At 37.1% G+C, this 19963-nt stretch overlaps 2 protein-coding genes across 2 annotated transcripts in view; one reads left to right on the forward strand and one right to left on the reverse strand.

The window, feature by feature from the left end:
* LOC132562610 (abnormal spindle-like microcephaly-associated protein homolog) overlaps positions 1–4864 on the reverse strand; it is a 44728-nt gene extending 39864 nt beyond the window's left edge. Inside the window, exons 1-3 of the mRNA XM_060227361.1 lie at positions 4290–4864; positions 3935–3937; positions 244–3146 (exon numbers count right to left, since the gene is read on the reverse strand). Of these exons, the coding sequence (XP_060083344.1) occupies positions 244–3146; positions 3935–3937; positions 4290–4864 (3481 nt within the window). The remainder of the gene's footprint in view (positions 1–243; positions 3147–3934; positions 3938–4289) is intronic.
* Positions 4865–5107: 243 nt separating this feature from the next.
* Positions 5108–16391, forward strand: LOC132562616 (protein SLC31A2-like). The gene is made up of 5 exons (XM_060227365.1): positions 5108–5205; positions 6697–6769; positions 7327–7528; positions 9085–9200; positions 13550–16391. The coding sequence occupies exons 1-5, from the start codon at positions 5203–5205 to the stop codon at positions 13684–13686; spliced, it is 531 nt and encodes a 176-aa protein (XP_060083348.1). The 5' UTR covers positions 5108–5202; the 3' UTR covers positions 13687–16391.
* The last annotated feature ends 3572 nt before the right edge of the window (positions 16392–19963 follow it).

Raw genomic sequence — 19963 nt, forward strand, 5'->3', positions numbered from 1 at the left:
ACTTTTCAGCAGTTTATCATTATCAAAGTTGGAGTATACATTACTCCAAATAAACAGGGTGAAATAGCCCTAAAACAGCTTGTGACAACACCTTCTCAACATTGTGAAACACACTTGTTAAACCTTGTTTAGTGGAGAATTTTAAATTTATCAACAATGAACCATCAATTACTCTAAACAAAAATACGAGTTCTGAAAGCTAGAAATTGTTCATATGTTGGCCGTTGTGGAGGGTGTGCTTACCTGTTTTGTTGTCTCTTTTACTGGCTGTTGCTGGTCTTGGTCTGGTGGTAGAATGAGACAATGAAGAGACAGTCTGGCTTCTCCCAGACATACCCGTGTTTATAGTGCCAGTGGACCTCAGTCTCTTGTTGTCGACCCGATCCACAGCTCTGTTCTCACTGTGGGTACGCTTCTTTACAATCTCCTTAGTTCTGTTGGTCACTCTGGGTTGTTTAGAAGGCGGATCAACAGGAGAACCTGTTATGAAGGCAACATACGGTTTTCTCTCTTGTGAAATTGTCACCATTTTGTCTGGGCTTTGCTTGACTGAAGTGATATCAACTTTTTGCTTTTCTTCATCTCCAATATCGGGAACACAAGATTTCCCAAGATCAGATTTCAAAGAAACTTCATCATTGCTAGGAATACCTTCATCTTGGGATTTTTCTTCACTCGCCTGCTTAGTGTGACGGCTAATATCCAATGTTAAGTTGTCAGAATGGTCAGTTGCCAACTGCACAGGAACAACATCCAGTGTACTAGAAGTAGCAGCAACTGTTACTGTTGTCAAGTTGTCTTTTTGAGTGACAGATTCATCAGCTGAATCTTCCAGTGGTGGAAACAGACGCTTTCTCCCAATGATGCTGAGGTCAAGAACCTTTGGCTTCTCAATAACATGTGTAGACCGCCGGGAATTATCAGGGTTTGGACTGGTTGGTAACTGATGAGGGGTTGTTGTAAAACTGCTGGTTTTATTGTCAATGCTTCTGACACTAACATCAGTTGGGGTGTGCTCTACAGGATGTGAAGTTGTGCTATTTCTTAACAAAATAGAAATGCATCGCTCGGGATTTTCCTCTGGAACAGCTGTATGCAGTCTTGGAGAACCATTTGTCAGATTGTGAACTGTGTTATCAGAGGTAATAGCTTTGTCTTCTGTGTTTAGTTGAGAGGAGATATGTTTCTTTGTGACCTGTAGGAGAGCATCAGACGGTTTCTCCTTGGTGACTGTCAGAGTGGTCCGACGTGTAAACACTTCTCTCATTGGTGTATCTTCAGGAAGATTGCTTGGGGACTGGAAGCTGTAATCTTGTGGTGGCGACACTTCATTTTCAGGTGTTAACAGCCTCTTCCCTGTTGAAGTCTGCCTTTCTGGAGTGATATCATTCAATGTTTTTTCCTTCATTACTGTTGTTGAGTCTATAGCCAAAACCGAACCCTCAAGACTATCTTGACTCATCCTGTCATGTTTTCCTGTACGAATATCGCAGGGAAGTTGCATACTGATGGCAGGAACTCTGACAGAAAGCATTTCTGCTACAGGTGTGTCTACAGTCAAGTTAGCAGGGGTCTCCAAGATAGTACTTTTTGTGTTAAGTGAAACAACACCAGATGGCGTAAATGTTTTCCCTGACAAAGTATTCCCATCTGTAGTTTTTAAACTCACAGAATCAGTAATGGCTTGAGAATTTAAGAGTAATTCAGGTGTGTTAATGGCCCCTTGGTGTATGCCAGTAGATGGAATATTTGTAGGAAGAGGTGACACAGGAATAGCTTTACTTGAACTCACTCCATTTATCCAGTCTTGACTGAACTTTCCATTTTCACAATTTGTTTTCTTGTAGAGATTCTCACAGTCTTCCTTGCTCTTTTTCCTCAAGTTATTGGAATCAACTCTAGGTTTTGTGTCCTTTTTCTTTGTATTTGTCTTTTGTTTCCCTTGTTGTGTAAATAGGGCATTTCTGGAACTGGATGGAAATGGCTTTGATTTGGTAACTGTTCTTCCCTTAAGGAATGTCTCCCTACGAAGAGCTGGAGATTGGTTAATACTGAGGTTAGACTTCAGGACAAATGTCTCTCTTTTGTTAGACATAGGTGAAAATACTGGAGGATTTGGACTAGCCAGAGACATTTTGACTGTCTGTAACTGTTTAACCATGATGGCATGTGGGATTGAACTGTTCAAAATGGACTCAGGACTGAGAATAGTATCGGGATCATGTTGGAGACTCAACTCAAGCCTTTCCTGTGTGTCATTCAACTCCTTCAGAAACTTGTTTGGGCTAATAAAATCTTTGTGTTGATTAGCACATGACATCCTCTCTGGGGTTGGCAGTATAGTGGAATGTGCTGGTTGTCTGCTGATAGTGGAGACAGCATCATACAGACTGGTATCTACACCTCTCTGGCTACACAGAGAGTCCTGCAGGAAACTGTTGGGTGACAGTGCATCTGCTTTCCCTTCTTGGTCAAACCACTGATTTTCCTTATCAGGAGTTTTTCTTTCCACAACATCAACTTTGTTTGATGTGTTTAGTTTGTTTTTGTGTGGTTCAACTACTTGCACAGTGCTTTTAGGAGTGTCATGAGTCGTTGATGACGAGATTTTGTTTGAAGCCAACATCATTCTATCTGGTGTATTCAGCTGATTTTTCTGATCTTCACTGTTCACAGTTTGTCTAACAACAATAACATCATCATCACTGTTATCAAGGTACTTAGCCACTAAAGGTGACAGACACTCCAACTCCTCCTGAAAGTCACCTTGGAGTTTGTTGACTGAAGATTTACCAGGCATTTTCACTACCTTAGGGACTACAAATTCTGCCGCAGATATAACAGGGTCTTCAACTGGTTTGATGGGGGTAATGTGACTGATTTTGATGTTTGAATCAAGACCTCCATCAACAAATTCAGTTACTTGTGCTGAATGCTGCTTTGGTTTTGGATAGGAATTATCTTGTTTCACTTGGGTCTTTTTAACACTAACTTTATTTTCCCTTCCCTTGGAAAGCCTCTTGCGTCCCTCACCACTCTTTCTCGCCTCTCCCTTTGTTGGGCTGTATGACTTGGCAATGTTGGCCAGGCTTGTTGTATGTATGACAGCAAATGGCTTTTTTGTAGCTTTTCCCATAAGACCTTTTCTCTGAAAAAAAAAACCCAGATGATACGTTAATAATAAAGAGCAATGTGAAGGTCAGATACACAAAGTTTAATGAATCATATTATTATAAACATTGACCTGTTTGGGAAAGTTTATCAAACAATTTCCTGGTACGATTCAAAAAGTACAGTGTGTTTACAATGATTAATAGTTTGTGATCATTCAGGGCTCTCGATCTGCCAGATTTGGTGCCGATATTCTGCCCCATTCCCAATGCAAAATGGTATCTTTTTTTCCCAATTTAGACCCCAATTTTCCCAATTCTAAGGGCCCCGGGCCCCAGTCCCAAAATGGGGTGTGAGAGCCCTGTCATTCTATAAAATTTATTTGAATGAAAACATTTATCACACATCAAGCTTGTTAACCAGTGAATTCACCTACAATTATTTTCCATGTGTCACTAGCGTAGTGTTTTTCATGGGCTGTGCCAGTCAGAAATCACACATTTCATATTTCATATAAAATTCCATGAAACTCGTCGTAGTGAACTTTTAATTTTTGACATATTGAATGAAATCTATTGGTTGAAAGTGGTTTGCTCTGCAATTTTGCTGATCTGATTTGTCCTATACCCACAGAACTTGTCTAGATGAATTAATTACCTAATGTGTGATTGATAGGGTGGTGGTGTTTACCCATCTAGAAAAGTCCCATGTGGAGTAAGGCCAAATACTTCCATCATAATTGTTACTTAATCAATAACTCTTGGGTTCTTCCTAACATGGTTAGGTGCCAGATAGTTTTTTCCACAACACTACCCCCATCCACCCACTTATCAGAATACTGCCTTAATGCAGGCAATTTACTTATTAATTAAGATAAGAACATTTCTCTTTAAATAACTCAATTGGTAAGAAACACTAAACACTACAGTCATTATGTATACATATTAACTTCTATCTATGTTGGGAACATCCTTGGAAGGTTGAGACTCTCATATTTCATATTTTACAAATTACAAAACTCTATGTAAAGCACCAAAGATATTTCATACTCATTAAACATTTAACTCTTTTGGTTGTATACACTAAATATACATACATTACAAAGACCTATCCCAAAATCGAGACAGCCTCAATTTTCCAATTAAGTTTCCAACCTGATATATATTAAACTCAAACACACCACTTTTTTCTTTTGTGGAGGCTTTTCAACGGTGCCAAAAACAAAAGCCTGTAGTCTGTAAGATCCGTCGACATGAAGTAGAATCATCTCCCTGAAGTTGCCTTCGTCCTCTGGTGACCATGTTATTGTCAAGAGCAAGGTGCCCTCTGCTTCCACTGTGAATTTCGTTTCATCAATGTCAAAATGCTTTTTGAACGGGAATTTTTCTACCACAACATCTTGAGAGTGTTCGTGGGGATTTTTTATTAATAAACTTCGTCTTTTTATCGTTCCTGGTTTTGCTCTACCAAAGCTTATCCTCGGTGGATTTGTAAAATGGGTTAGTGTAAGAGTTTCTATATCATCATCCTCGCTTTTTCTACGACAAACTGATCGTCTCTTAACCGTTTTCTCCACAGCAATTTCATATTTAGTACCCTTCCCCGCATTTCCCAAATTATCAAACCATGACTTTCTTCCACTTCGTCGAGTTGGGTTACTCGGAGTTGAAGTTGTGAAGGCAATAGGCCCGAAGTTTTCCAACGCATCATCCTGACGAAGAGAAAGAGTACCAGTGTGGTCGCCAATATCCATCGTGCTAACGTTGAATCTTCAGCATATATAGGTCTAGCTACTTCATTGATAGTCAGCCTATCAACGGCCACAAATGTAAACATTCCCCATTACGTTTTCGAATCCGAATTTCGAGCCGTTTGACAGCTAACCAATGAAAACACGTCTTACACATTTCATTTACCGGAAGCGCCGGAAGTCGATAGTCTATATTTAGATGTCACATGATAAGAAAATGGTAGCCAGGAAACTTGAAGGATTGTAAGAGATGGATTTTCACCACCAACAACGAGTTTTACAAATTTTTACCGAATATCTAGTGTAAAAGTTTGTCTGGGGATGAAACTTTGATACTAACTATGGTAAATAGCTTGTATCTAATGGTCGCTTTTCGAGAAATTATCATGATATGTGAAATTGAAAGTGTGATTTTTTACCATATGCCAGATTGGCAGATAACCACCTGACCCCTACTTTCACTTGCATATTTGTTCCTGTTTTACAATTTTCTTTTTCTGTTTTCAAAAATGTCGCATCTAAGATATCAATATCACATTTATGATCCATTAGTGATATAGTATTGCTATTTTCAAATGAATCCACAAAACCCTTACTGGAAAGTTGAGAGTAAGGGAATGCCCAACCCCTGACCAATTTTCTGTGTAAAATCTACTTGATTGAGAGTGAACACTCCAATGCTTCCCCACAACTCTGATGCTAACTCATGTCAACACAGAATACATGTCCTATTCGTGTGAACACTGGCACTAAACCAAGGGATTTAATTCATTTAAGAAGGTACAATATAATTGTGTGATATTAAGAGCATGTTTTCCAATCATCTTGTAAAGCATCCATACATAGAAGAAGAATTGTGAGTTATACCCCCTCTTCATTCTGTTATGAATCCAGGGGTCCAGCACATTTCATTGATTACAGGACGATGGTGTGGTATTTATTGTTAATTCCAAACACTGTATAATGATAAGTTTGGGCTGATAAACTAGACATTGGTATTTATTGTTAATTCCAAACACTGTATAATGATAAGTTTGGGCTGATAAACTACACATTGGTATTTATTGTTAATTCCAAACACTGTATAATGATAAGTTTGGGCTGATAAACTACACATTGGTATTTATTGTTAATTCCAAACACTGTATAATGATAAGTTTGGGCTGACATAACATAAGCAGATGTCATTATTTATTTCTATGTGAAACCCAGGATCTCTGGTTTACTTATGCTCAACTTATCAAGCTAAAGAAAAGTACTCTATTGCTAGCAGAACAATAAGTTATGCCTAAATATTTACCAGGGTTACAAAAGTATCAGGTGTGGGCTGATAGCCATATTAATGAAAAAAAGAAGGTGTTTTGTAGTATGCTCACACCATAAATCATATTATAGATGTATCTGGGAAAAATAACCTGATGTAAATGATTGAATGAAAACCAAAAATGTCTGATATATACCTAATATCAGAACTTTGGGCACGTTTCTGTGCTTTCTCAATCTGGCCAATAGGTTGGAAATAGTTTAAATTGAAAAGTGTTGGATTTAGAGAACCTCATTCCTTTACTTTAGATTTCAGTAGACTCAGGTGAAGATCCAAAGAGTGTGGTTTAATCTCTACTTGGGTTGGCTTGTGTTTCTCAAACGCTGAAATCGCAGACCAGGGCCTACACTGATATGGCAGTAGTATCCTTAAACAAGACAATTTACCCAAAGTTCTCTGGATAGCATGTGGTGCTCGCAGTAAAAGAATGACTTAACTATGACTGAAGTTCAAAGGTCTTACATTTAGAATTAAAAGATAATGTTTAATGTGTTTTTCATTTCTTTTTCAGACTGGTCATTTCAATTTTCACACTCCCTTGAATAATTTCATTTTCAAGGGATTAAATGTTGAAAATACAAGTGGTAAGTTTAGGTTAATTAAAGTCTTTGGTTAAGTTAATTCATGCACATTGTGGTAAATTAAACTCTTAATTTGATTCTTTTGAAATTGTTCTTCATTATGGTATTCATCTCATTAACACAAAACTAGTAGTTATCACTGCATTTTAGTAATGGAAATCAGTTTCAATTTCCTAACTGATATTCAGATATTAATTAGTTTGAAATGTGTTCTTCTCTTATCGACAGTATTGTCAATTTTGGAATCTGTTTATGTAACAAGTCTTCAGAATCTATCATTATTTTATTGTTTTAAAGGGCATTTTTACTGTATCATATTGTATTTTCACTATAAGAACTATATTCATGATAGGCACTTCTGAGATAAAAAAAAAATGTGATACCAAGTAATTCATGAACTGTACCTATTTATCTTATGTATGATTTTGATACAAAAGAATAAATGCCTTCTTTTGAGTAATTTTCATTCGATCATTACCTCATTGTAATGACATGTACTATAAGTGTATTACACTTTCCTGCTATTTGTGATACTGGAGTTGTTTGTCATTGTCACTCAGGACTGGTTGTGACCTGCCTGGTGGTAGGAGCTATGACATTCTTACTGGAGGGGGCCAAGATGCTGATGATGTACTGGTCAGTACGAATCAAACAGAACCCATTGACATATGGTCTAACGGACACAGAAGATTTAGATGAACGTGATGATCTCACAGCGTCACTGATGATTCCAGCAAGTTTAGAACAAATTCGATCAAGAAGGTTTGAATATCTTATTTATATAAAGCAGCATACCAAGTTTAATCAAAATCTGTCCATACTTACTGAAGTTATTTTGTTCACAAAGTCTGATGGTCATAAAACTGCAAAGGGCCATAACTCTATATAATACAATTAAGTAAGTTCCATTGTCCATCTCATCAAAGATCTTATTCAAAAAGATTACATGATAATCTCTTTACGTCAAGTATTTAGTGTTTACCATCTTGTCACATTTTTTTGCATTTTTTAGTGTACAAAGGATTATAGTATAGCTAAAAAAAGTCGATTTCTTGCCAACTTGTATGCCTTGTATGCAAATTTTGTCAGTGCTAGAATGTTTCACACTGGTCTTTTTTCGGATGAAGATGACTGTGTAGTCATCAAAACAGCACACTCAAATCTTCTTCTGCTCGTGTTATATGAACTCTCGTTCTGTTGACAACCAACCTTAAGAAAATTATCATGTTCACAAGGTCCAATGGAAACAGCAAAGGGCCTCTCTTGGATTCATAGTTATCTCCCTTACATAATCAAGTGCCACTGCCTGGGGTTTGTTATACAGTAATCCTAACAGTTATCTCCCTTACAGAATTAAGTGCCACTGCCTGGGATTAGTTATACAGTAATCCTAACAGTTATCTCCCTTGCATAATAAAGTGCCAATGCCTACATCCTTGATACTCCACTTTTGCTCTCTGCACCCTTTGAACATGTCATAGCAAAATTGAGGGCACCAACAAAGTAATTTGATAAGTGCCAGGAGAACAAAAACAGACCAATCACAGGCTGATATGCTCCTTTTGAAGATTACAAAGGAGCAACACCCAACTTCAAAACCAGTACAATATACTGTTATGCGACCTTGAGGATCGTTCGATGTACATCAAACGATCAAACTAGTCTATTTGTCTTGTCCACAAGGTGTCATGCATGGAACCTTCAACAGAGATCGAAAGTTATTGTATCTCCTGGAGTATCGAGGATGAACTGCCTGAGGTTGATGATACGGTAATCCTAACAGTTATCTCCCTTATAGAATCAAGAATCATGAGTGGTGGGGTGGTGCAGTGGTACTACCTTTGCCTTTCACCTAGCTATCAGGGGTTTGATTCCCGAAACAGAAGTGGAAAGGTATGGGTCACCTGCCCAACCATGTGGGTTTTTCCTGCCAGAGTAAGAACCCTATCACACTTTCATCCACGCCAACAAGAGTGATATAAGCTGATAGGTTGTTTGGCAATTGTTATAAAATAAATGTATATTATATTACAAATTAATTATACAGTAATTCTAACAGTTATCTCCCTTACAGAATCAAGTACCACTGCCTGGGGTTAGTTTTACAATAATTCTAACAGTTATCTCCCTTACAGAATCAAGTACCACTGCCTGGGGTTAGTTTTACAGTAATTCTAACAGTTATCTCCCTTACAGAATCAAGTGCCACTGCCTGGGGTTTATTATACAGTAATTCTAACAGTTATCTCCCTTACAGAATCAAGTACCACTGCCTGGGGTTAGTTTTACAGTAATTCTAACAGTTATCTCCCTTACAGAATCAAGTACCACTGCCTAGGGCTGCTGACACACATCTTTAATCTTATCATTGGCTATATCCTCATGTTAGCAGTGATGACATATAATGTTTGGATCACAATTGGAGTCATCGTAGGTATGTAAACAAAAGTCAATATCAAATTGTACAAGACAATTGTGGTCCACTTCACCACTCAATGTCATGGTTGTCAACTTGACCAACCCATGTTATACTTGGCCACTTCCCAAACCCATGTTATAGTTGTCCACTTCACCAACCCATGTTATAGTTGTCCACTTCACCAACCCATGTTATAGTTGTCCACTTCACCAACCCATGTTATAGTTGTCCACTTCACCAATCCATGTTATAATTGTCCACTTCACCAATCCATGTTATAGTTGTCCACTTCACCAACCCATGTTATAGTTGTCCACTTCACCAACCCATGTTATAGTTGTCCACTTCACCAACCCATGTTATAGTTGTCCACTTCACCAACCCATGTTATAGTTGTCCACTTCACCAACCCATGTTATAGTTGTTGTCCACTTCACCAACCCATGTTATAGTTGTCCACTTCACCAACCCATGTTATAGTTGTCCACTTCACCAACCCATGTTATAATTGTCCACTTCACCAACCCATGTTATAGTTGTCCACTTCCCCAACACATGTTATAGTTGTCCATTTCACCAACCCATGTTATAATTGTCCACTTCACCAACCCATGTTATAGTTGTCCACTTCACCAACCCATGTTATAGTTGTCCACTTCACCAACCCATGTTATAGTTGTCCATTTCACCAACCCATGTTATAGTTGTCCACTTCACCAACCCATGTTATAGTTGTCCACTTCACCAACCCATGTTATAATTGTCCACTTCACCAACCCATGTTATAGTTGTCCACTTCACCAACCCATGTTATAGTTGTCCACTTCACCAACCCATGTTATAGTTGTCCACTTCACCAACCCATGTCCATTTTATAGTTGTCCACTTCCCATGTTATAGTTGTCCACTTCACCCCAATTGTCCACTTCACCCCATGTTATAGTTGTCCACTTCACCAACCCATGTTATAGTTGTCCACTTCACCAATCCATGTTATAGTTGTCCACTTCACCAACCCATGTTATAGTTGTCCACTTCACCAACCCATGTTATAGTTGTCCATTTCACCAACCCATGTTATAGTTGTCCACTTCACCAACCCATGTTATAGTTGTCCATTTCACCAATCCATGTTATAGTTGTCCATTTCACCAATCCATGTTATAGTTGTCCACTTCACCAACCCATGTTATAGTTGTCCACTTCACCAACCCATGTTATAGTTGTCCACTTCACCAACCCATGTTATAGTTGTCCACTTCACCAACCCATGTTATAGTTGTCCACTTCACCAACCCATGTTATAGTTGTCCACTTCACCAACCCATGTTATAGTTGTCCACTTCACCAACCCATGTTATACCCATGTTTGTCCATTTCACCAACCCATGTTATAATTGTCCATGTTATAGTTGTCCACTTCACCAACCCATGTTATAGTTGTCCACTTCACCAACCCATTGTCCACTTCACCAATCCATGTTATAGTTGTCCACTTCACCAACCCATGTTATAGTTGTCCACTTCACCAACCCATGTTATAGTTGTCCATTTCACCAACCCATGTTATAGTTGTCCATTTCACCAACCCATGTTATAGTTGTCCACTTCACCAACCCATGTTATAGTTGTCCACTTCACCAACCCATGTTATAATTGTCCACTTCACCAACCCATGTTATAATTGTCCACTTCACCAATCCATGTTATAGTTGTCTATTTCCCCAACACATGTTATAGTTGTCCACTTCACCAACCCATGTTATAATTGTCCACTTCACCAACCCATGTTATAGTTGTCCACTTCACCAACCCATGTTATAATTGTCCACTTCACCAACCCATGTTATAATTGTCCATTTCACCAACCCATGTTATAATTGTCCACTTCACCAACCCATGTTATAGTTGTCCACTTCACCAACCCATGTTATAGTTGTCCACTTCACCAACCCATGTTTTAGTTGTCCACTTCACCAACCCATCTTATAGTTGTCCACTTCACCAACCCATGTTATAGTTGTCCATTTCACCAACCCATGTTATAATTGTCCACTTCACCAACCCATGTTATAGTTGTCCATTTCACCAACCCATGTTATAATTGTCCACTTCACCAACCCATGTTATAGTTGTCCACTTCACCAACCCATGTTATAATTGTCCACTTCCCAAACCCATGTTATAGTTGTCCACTTCACCAACCCATGTTATAATTGTCCACTTCACCAACCCATGTTATAGTTGTCCATTTCACCAACCCATGTTATAATTGTCCATTTCACCAACCCATGTTATAGTTGTCCACTTCACCAACCCATGTTATAGTTGTCCATTTCACCAACCCATGTTATAGTTGTCCACTTCACCAACCCATGTTATAGTTGTCCATTTCACCAACCCATGTTATAATTGTCCATTTCACCAACCCATGTTATAATTGTCCACTTCACCAATCCATGTTATAGTTGTCCACTTCACCAACCCATGTTATAATTGTCCACTTCACCAACCCATGTTATAATTGTCCACTTCACCAACCCATGTTATAGTTGTCCACTTCACCAACCCATGTTATAGTTGTCCATTTCACCAACCCATGTTATAATTGTCCATTTCACCAACCCATGTTATAATTGTCCACTTCACCAACCCATGTTATAATTGTCCACTTCACCAACCCATGTTATAGTTGTCCATTTCACCAACCCATGTTATAATTGTCCACTTCACCAACCCATGTTATAGTTGTCCACTTCACCAACCCATGTTATAGTTGTCCACTTCACCAACCCATGTTATAGTTGTCCACTTCACCAACCCATGTTATAGTTGTCCATTTCACCAACCCATGTTATAATTGTCCACTTCACCAACCCATGTTATAGTTGTCCATTTCACCAACCCATGTTATAGTTGTCCACTTCACCAACCCATGTTATAGTTGTCCACTTCACCAACCACTTCACCAACCCATGTTATAGTTGTCCACTTCACCAACCCATGTTATAGTTGTCCACTTCACCAACCCATGTTATAGTTGTCCATTTCACCAACCCATGTTATAATTGTCCACTTCACCAACCCATGTTATAGTTGTCCATATCACCAACCCAACTGATAATTGTCCACTTCACCAACCCATGTTATAGTTGTCCATTTCACCAACCCATGTTATAATTGTCCATTTCACCAACCCATGTTATAATTGTCCATTTCACCAACCCATGTTATAATTGTCCACTTCACCAACCCATGTTATAGTTGTCCACTTCACCAACCCATGTTATAGTTGTCCACTTCACCAACCCATGTTATAATTGTCCACTTCACCAACCCATGTTATAATTGTCCACTTCACCAACCCATGTTATAATTGTCCACTTCACCAACCCATGTTATAGTTGTCCACTTCACCAACCCATGTTATAGTTGTCCATTTCACCAACCCATGTTATAGTTGTCCACTTCACCAACCCATGTTATAGTTGTCCACTTCACCAACCCATGTTATAATTGTCCACTTCACCAACCCATGTTATAATTGTCCATCTTCACCAACATGTTATAATTGTCCACTTCACCAACCCATGTTATAATTGTCCACTTCACCAACCCATGTTATAATTGTCCACTTCACCAACCCATGTTATAATTGTCCATTTCACCAACCCATGTTATAATTGTCCATTTCACCAACCCATGTTATAATTGTCCACTTCACCAACCCATGTTATAATTGTCCATTTCACCAACCCATGTTATAGTTGTCCACTTCACCAACCCATGTTATAGTTGTCCACTTCACCAACCCATGTTATAGTTGTCTATTTCTCCAACCCATGTTATAGTTGTCCACTTCACCAACCCATGTTATAGTTGTCCACTTCACCAACCCATGTTATAGTTGTCCACTTCACCAACCCATGTTATAGTTGTCCACTTCACCAACCCATGTTATAGTTGTCCATTTCACCAACCCATGTTATAGTTGTCCACTTCACCAACCCATGTTATGGTTGTCCACTTCACCAACCCATGTTATAGTTGTCCACTTCACCAACCCATGTTATAATTGTCCACTTCACCAACCCATGTTATAATTGTCCACTTCACCAACCCATGTTATAGTTGTCTATTTCACCAACCCATGTTATAGTTGTCCATTTCACCAACCCATGTTATAATTGTCCACTTCACCAACCCATGTTATAGTTGTCTATTTCCCCAACACATGTTAATCAAGGTCAGAATTAGTTATTTGGCCACTCAAGGTGATATTCTGGATACATGGACCAAGATGTCAACCCTCAGTCCTTCCTTAAACTATTTTATTAAAACAGCTTTTGTATCAACTGCTGTAGGGTCAGGAGTAGGATTCTTCACTTTCGGTGTCCTGGGAAATAAAATACAGGCAAAGTATGCAGGAATGGCACCGTCCATAGAAGATCCTTCTAATTACCAGATAAACATGGCTGTCCCAGAAGAGCAACATATTTAACCACTGATAATAAACCTGTCTCTGAGGACCGGCACATCTCGCACCTGATAACCTGACTGTTTTTGTGACCAGCACATCTCACACCTGATAAACCTGACTGTTTCCATGACCAGCACATCTCACACCTGATAACCTGACTGTTTCTGTGACCAGCACATCTCACACCTGATAACCTGACTGTTTCCATGACCAGCACATCTCACACCTGATAAACCTGACTGTTTCTGTGACCAGCACATCTCGCACCTGATAAACCTGACTGTTTCCATGACCAGCACATCTCGCACCTGATAAACCTGACTGTGTCCATGATCAGCACATCTCGCACCTGATAAACCTGACTGTTTCCATGACCAGCACATCTCACACCTGATAAACCTGACTGTTTCCATGACCAGCACATCTCACACCTGATAAACCTGACTGTTTCCATGACCAGCACATCTCACACCTGATAACCTGACTGTTTCCATGACTAGAACATCTCACACCTGATAAACCTGACTGTTTCCATGACTAGAACATCTCACACCTGATAAACCTGTTTCCATGACCAGCACATCTCACTAGTGATTTTCAAGATCACATGAGTCAAATTGTTTAAATTTTTACCCAACTTCTGAATACTACAGTTCTTGCATTAAAGGTCACGGTGTTCGGTCAATAGCATGCTGGGATGAGTTTATAAATTGATAATTGAAAGTTCGCAATTTTCTGAATTGCTGGGCTACTAGGGTGATAGACTATTAATTTGTGTAAATGGACATCCTTGACCCACTTTCAGTGAAATTAACGAGTGATCTATAATTTTACAGTGCTATTTCTAAAGGAAATGCAGTTATATTTACATATTTTATTCTTTATTTTTAGTCTTTAACATGAGTGTTCATTTTACACACACATACTTGACCCGGTTTCCTTTTAATTTAAACATGATTTTAACATATTGATTTATATCTTTTGATTTAAAATGCCTCGAAATTTTTAAAATAAATCTAGTCGTAGGGTAAACAAGTTTTTATTCCAACCTGATCTAACTGACTAGGTTGATTATTGATGGTTGTTTTTATGTTTTGTTATATAAGTTACAATGAGTGTGTTCACTGGTAAGTGAACTTGTTCAGTCCATGACTTAAATGTTTAACGTATTCAGAAAGATTTAGGCTTGACATAAAAGATACAATTGGAGAAATTGTGGCTGAAAATGAGGAAACTGAATGTGATTGTGATATGTTTTTATTTTCAGCTCCCTCAGATACTAATTAAATATCACATATAGAAAAATAACAAAACAAGTGACTACATTTTTAGAGAGAGATAGAGAGAGATAGAGAGAGATGGAGAGAGACGGAGAGAGACTCCAGGTATTATTTACAGGCAATGTATATGATAATATAGGCCACTGAGTGTGCACATGTGTACAGAAGCAGAGCTCTAATTTTTTTAATTTTTTGAAAAGATGAGCCAAATTATCCATTAGTAACAATTATAATGGTGCTACGCTGCAGAAATGTATATAACTTTCATCACTTATTTTTCTTTTTCACCCGTTGACTTTGTTCAGTGTGCTAAATTGCTGTGCTTTTGAAATTTCTTTAAAATTTGATTTTTATCACATAAATGAGACAAATGTGCTATTATAGTGTAACCTTTATCTGATGAGTAAGAAGATCAACACATGATAATATTGTTTTCATAACCATATAATGTTACCAATTATTTTAATTGTTTGTCTTAAGTTTGTATCTGTTTCGTATGCAAATTATTTTAATGAAGAAAGGGTGTGAAGAACGTTTTATAATGATTCTCATTATAGTCAAATCGTTTGCTGGTATATTACTTCATGGCCAAAATGTTTTATATGAGATTATTTGTGTAGTTTTACCTGATAATAATTACAAGACAGGTTTGTGTGATGCACACATGTGTACAGTTTATCAGTTATTTTTTTCATTAATATTGGTTTAACTTGTTGATGTAAAGTTCTGTTTTTGAAAGGTTGTTAACACCCAGCAGCCTATAACATGCACTCTTTTCTACATGTCATGTCGTCATGATAAACTCATCAGTATGTTCCTATCTTCTCTGCATATCAGGATAAATTCGGCAGCTTGTACATGACTTTTCATCATGTAATGACGTCATGATTAAAATCAGCAGATTGTGAGGTCATGAAAAGAACTAAAGATTTGCAGTTGGACATTTCATGGGTCCCAGACAGAAAACCTAACCATTGTTTAGCCGTCAGTATGATCCTGTAGGGTGTAAGGGAACACCATGTATTCACCACCACTGGAAGCTGGCACTAAATCACGATGATTTCTCCTCAAAGTGGAAAGAAATCAAATGTCAGAATCAATATTTTATTGATTGACAATTGATTAGGAAACATTTTTCATTGTAAACTTTTAGGAATATATTTCGTGGTAGTGATTTGTGAAATTTAGTTGTCCCAGACCATTGAACAGGGCAGCTGCAAGACAACAATTCTGTCACTACATTTTTCAAGGATGCAAACCCAATTATCATAAAAGATTTTTTCATATCCTGAGGTATGTAGATATGATAGTAGTGTATAAGCTACTATACTATTTGTTTGTAATAATACACTTCATTTCTTATTAACAATAAGGTGTGTATTTATAATAATAATTTACATACGATGATAATAATTCATTCCATTATTTCTGTTTGATGTATGTATGATTGTTATGACTGTTGTGTTATTTTTAATTCTGATAATTTGTATTTGTTTATCACAACAATTCACGTTGTGTTTGTGATAAATATTACTATAACCTGCTGTGCTCTCTGTTATGTTTTGACCCATCAAGATCACAATATCTTAGTTTTACCTGAGAAAAAAAATGTGTATTGGGAAAGATATCAGAAGTGAATGAAACAAATTGTGTTCCTTTGTTAAAAACAAGTTTAAAGTCTTGTTATTGCTAAAAAGAAATGAAAATTTGGATAGAGAGTTGTATATAACTACAGAGATGTTTGAACCTTCAAACTGACTATTGGCATGCTCACAGGAAGAAAAATTGCCCCTCTCTGGCTTGTATTTTGTTTTCATACAAGATTGAAATTATCAAAGATGAAAACATGTCAATTTTTCTTTAGATAGTGATGATATCTTCAAATAAAAGCTATTGACTACGTCCTTTTAACTGTTAATGAGAAATTGAAGACATGAACAACCTTTACATCATCTTACTCCAATATTTTCCAACGAGACCAACAGGGACAATTATCCATCTAGCTGTATGACAAGCACGATTACGACAATTCCCTTATCATGAACTTTCCTTTTAATGATAGCAATAATCCTACTTTCCAACCTGTTGTCTTAACTTGTCGCAATTGATGAGATCAGTACATGAGATTATTAGCCATATCACGACTTTACTGAAAGATGAAGAGAACCAAAAAAACCACAGGGTCCATTGCAGGAGACAATGAGGAAGTTTTCTGGTTGCTACCATGACCACACAAGGAAACAAGAGAGCTATCGGGATACCACAGTGTCCGATGTCTGGCTACTTGCTATGAATGACGGAGCAGATTTTTGGTCTGAGCATTGTTGTGGAAGAGGAAATAGTTTTATATTGTATAAACAGTGGGTCTCGTCCTTGGGTTGGAGGGATGAGGCTCAATGGTTTGAAGCATGGTTAAACAGTGGGCAAGAGGGCGGGGCTTCATAGTGGATATAGAATAACTTTGTCAACTTTTCCTAGATAGCACTACTAGTCTTGAACAGCTGAGGAAGTTATGACTAGATTTGGTCTGAAGCATCCTTGGGAGAAGTGAAATCAGTTTTATATAAATGGTTGGTGAGAGGGCGGGTCTCAAAGTGGAAATAGAATGAATTTGTCAACTTTTCCTAGATATCACTACTAGTCATGAACAGCTGAGGATATTTTAACTAGATTTGGTCCAGCATATCCTTGGGAGAAGAGAAATAATGTTTTATTGTTCTTAAATGTGTTCTCATCTGAGAATCTGATATTACTTAATATTTGATTTGAACATGATGCACATGGCAGGTGTCGTGGATGAAATGTTTACCCTTTACCTTCACACCTGGTTTTATATTCTCCTTTATACTTGCATTCTACGAAATTCTACGCCCTATGGTTTTGATGGATTTCAGCTAAATTTAGACTGAAACATCATCGAAGAAGGACATTTCTTTCTTACATAAATGAGGTTAATCTCCTGGGGTTGTAGAAATGTTCAGACCAAATATTTCTACTTTTCCTTTCAAAAGGATATTCAATATATTGGCTAAATTCTCTGATGTTTAAATGTTGGATGAACATGAAAACTTACAGGCCTCAAATTCGAAGGATTTCCATGTCAACCTTTCTTTTGTACACATTTTGTTCTTGTGTCATCGATTTTGATTTCACATATTTTGTGGAGAGATTTAACTATCGCCTCAGAGGTGTGAACTACCGGTAATTGAAAATCATCTTTAAGTGTTTTAATCTGAAATATCACAAGAAACATGTTGTTATTTGAAATTACAGGGACATTACCTCACCATTAATAAGTTTTTCTAGAATCATATATTTTTTGTTTTTTTGGTCCAAGACTAACTTGAATTGTTAAGAAAGTAATAGATTGATGAAGAATTTGCATTGAACAATGCAAAATTTGTCAAAAAAGAGCACTCAAACAAAAACCAGAAGATTTATTCTTTATCTGCAAATGAATGATATATAAATATATATGACTCAATCTGATAAAACAAATCAAGAAAATTGTGTGAGTATTCTGTAAAAAATTGCACTGTTGATTCTTTAGTCAAGCATATAATTTGGATGATAGAATAAAATTTTACAAAATTGAACGATTTTACCAGAATATGAAAGATTATTGTCCATGTATTTGGATGATAGAATAAAATTTTACAAAATTGAACAATTTTACCAGAATATGAAAGATTATTGTCCATGTTTTTGGATGATAGAATAAAATTTTACAAAATTGAACAATTTTACCAGAATATGAAAGATTATTGTCCATGTTTTTGGATGATAGAATTAAATTTACAAAATTGAACGATTTTACCAGAATATGAAAGATTACTGTCCATGTGTGCATGATGGAAAGGATACTAAACATGATCAAGACTGATTTACACATTTCCCAAGAACTGATTACAAAATTTCAGGATCAAATTTTGTCTATCAGCCATTCTGCTGCTCTGATCAGTCGCCCAATCAAAATGAAACAAGAAGGAAACAAAGAGAATTTTCGTTTTAAACCTGAGACAGATCCATCCATGCAGTACTTCACACGAAATTTTGGCACGACAAACTGCAAACACTGTGTGATTTGAACACACCATTAAATGGTGGTGCAAAACATTACATCTGTCCTGTGTTATATACAGTAAAACTTTGATGAGTCGAACTTCAATTTTTTTGTCAGGTCCGGATTTTTTTCCCCTATATAATACTACTAATTTCACATTTATGACTCAAACTTTTATGAATCAAAGTTCTCGCTGTTTCGAACTTTTTTCCCGGTCCCATGGTTAAGAAACCATTAGAAATCACAACACATGAATCGAAGTCAAAAAATTTACCTGTACGAGAAAACTTGAATGTCCCATGGCAGTTTTCACAGCTCGGCGGAAGCGTGAACAATGGCCAGGCAAGGGCTAGACACAAAGTGGCGATAATCACTGACCATGTCTGATTGTCTACACAAGCTGTATTCTCAAGTCATTAACCGTTAAGTGGTGTGATTAATAGTGATATAAATATTTGCAACATGATTAAAACATACAAGCAAGTAAATGATGGAATTCTTAAATTTTGAAGCGTAAAGTAGATAAAAAATTTAAATATAATAAAGTAATAATATTAGATAAAAAAATAATATGACAATAATTATGACAAGTATGTAAACATTTGATAAACAAAAGCAATGTTACAACAAATGACAGATATTCACCAACATCCAAATTGTATAAAAATCCCTGAAATGCTTACTGCATTTCACTCTGAAAAAAAAATAATAAAAAATTTCGACTGACGTCTTGTTGAGCCATGATATATATCTAATATTTAGTAGTTTCTTTTTGTCTAGTTTTTTTAACACAACCTGTTTCAAATCGAAAGAATTCAAAGTTTGTTATTGTTTCTCAATCAAGAGGATATCAGTGACTTTGCTAACAACATTTTTTTGATATGGTGATTGTATGTTGATAGAGATTTTTTAGTTTAATCACGCAACTTTTACATATATGTGGGGGGGGGGGGGG

This window comes from Ylistrum balloti, unplaced genomic scaffold (assembly GCF_031769215.1).
Source record: "Ylistrum balloti isolate Yb309-2 unplaced genomic scaffold, AGI_CSIRO_Ybal_v1 Utg371464, whole genome shotgun sequence".
In the NCBI taxonomy this organism is placed as follows: domain Eukaryota; kingdom Metazoa; phylum Mollusca; class Bivalvia; order Pectinida; family Pectinidae; genus Ylistrum; species Ylistrum balloti.

Excerpts from the sequence above, each read along its gene's own strand:
- LOC132562616 (XM_060227365.1), top strand. Across the intron at positions 7,529-9,084 it reads GAACAAATTCGATCAAGAAG|AATCAAGTACCACTGCCTAG; the intron begins GTTTGAATATCT and ends TCTCCCTTACAG. Across the intron at positions 9,201-13,549 it reads CACAATTGGAGTCATCGTAG|GGTCAGGAGTAGGATTCTTC; the intron begins GTATGTAAACAA and ends CAACTGCTGTAG.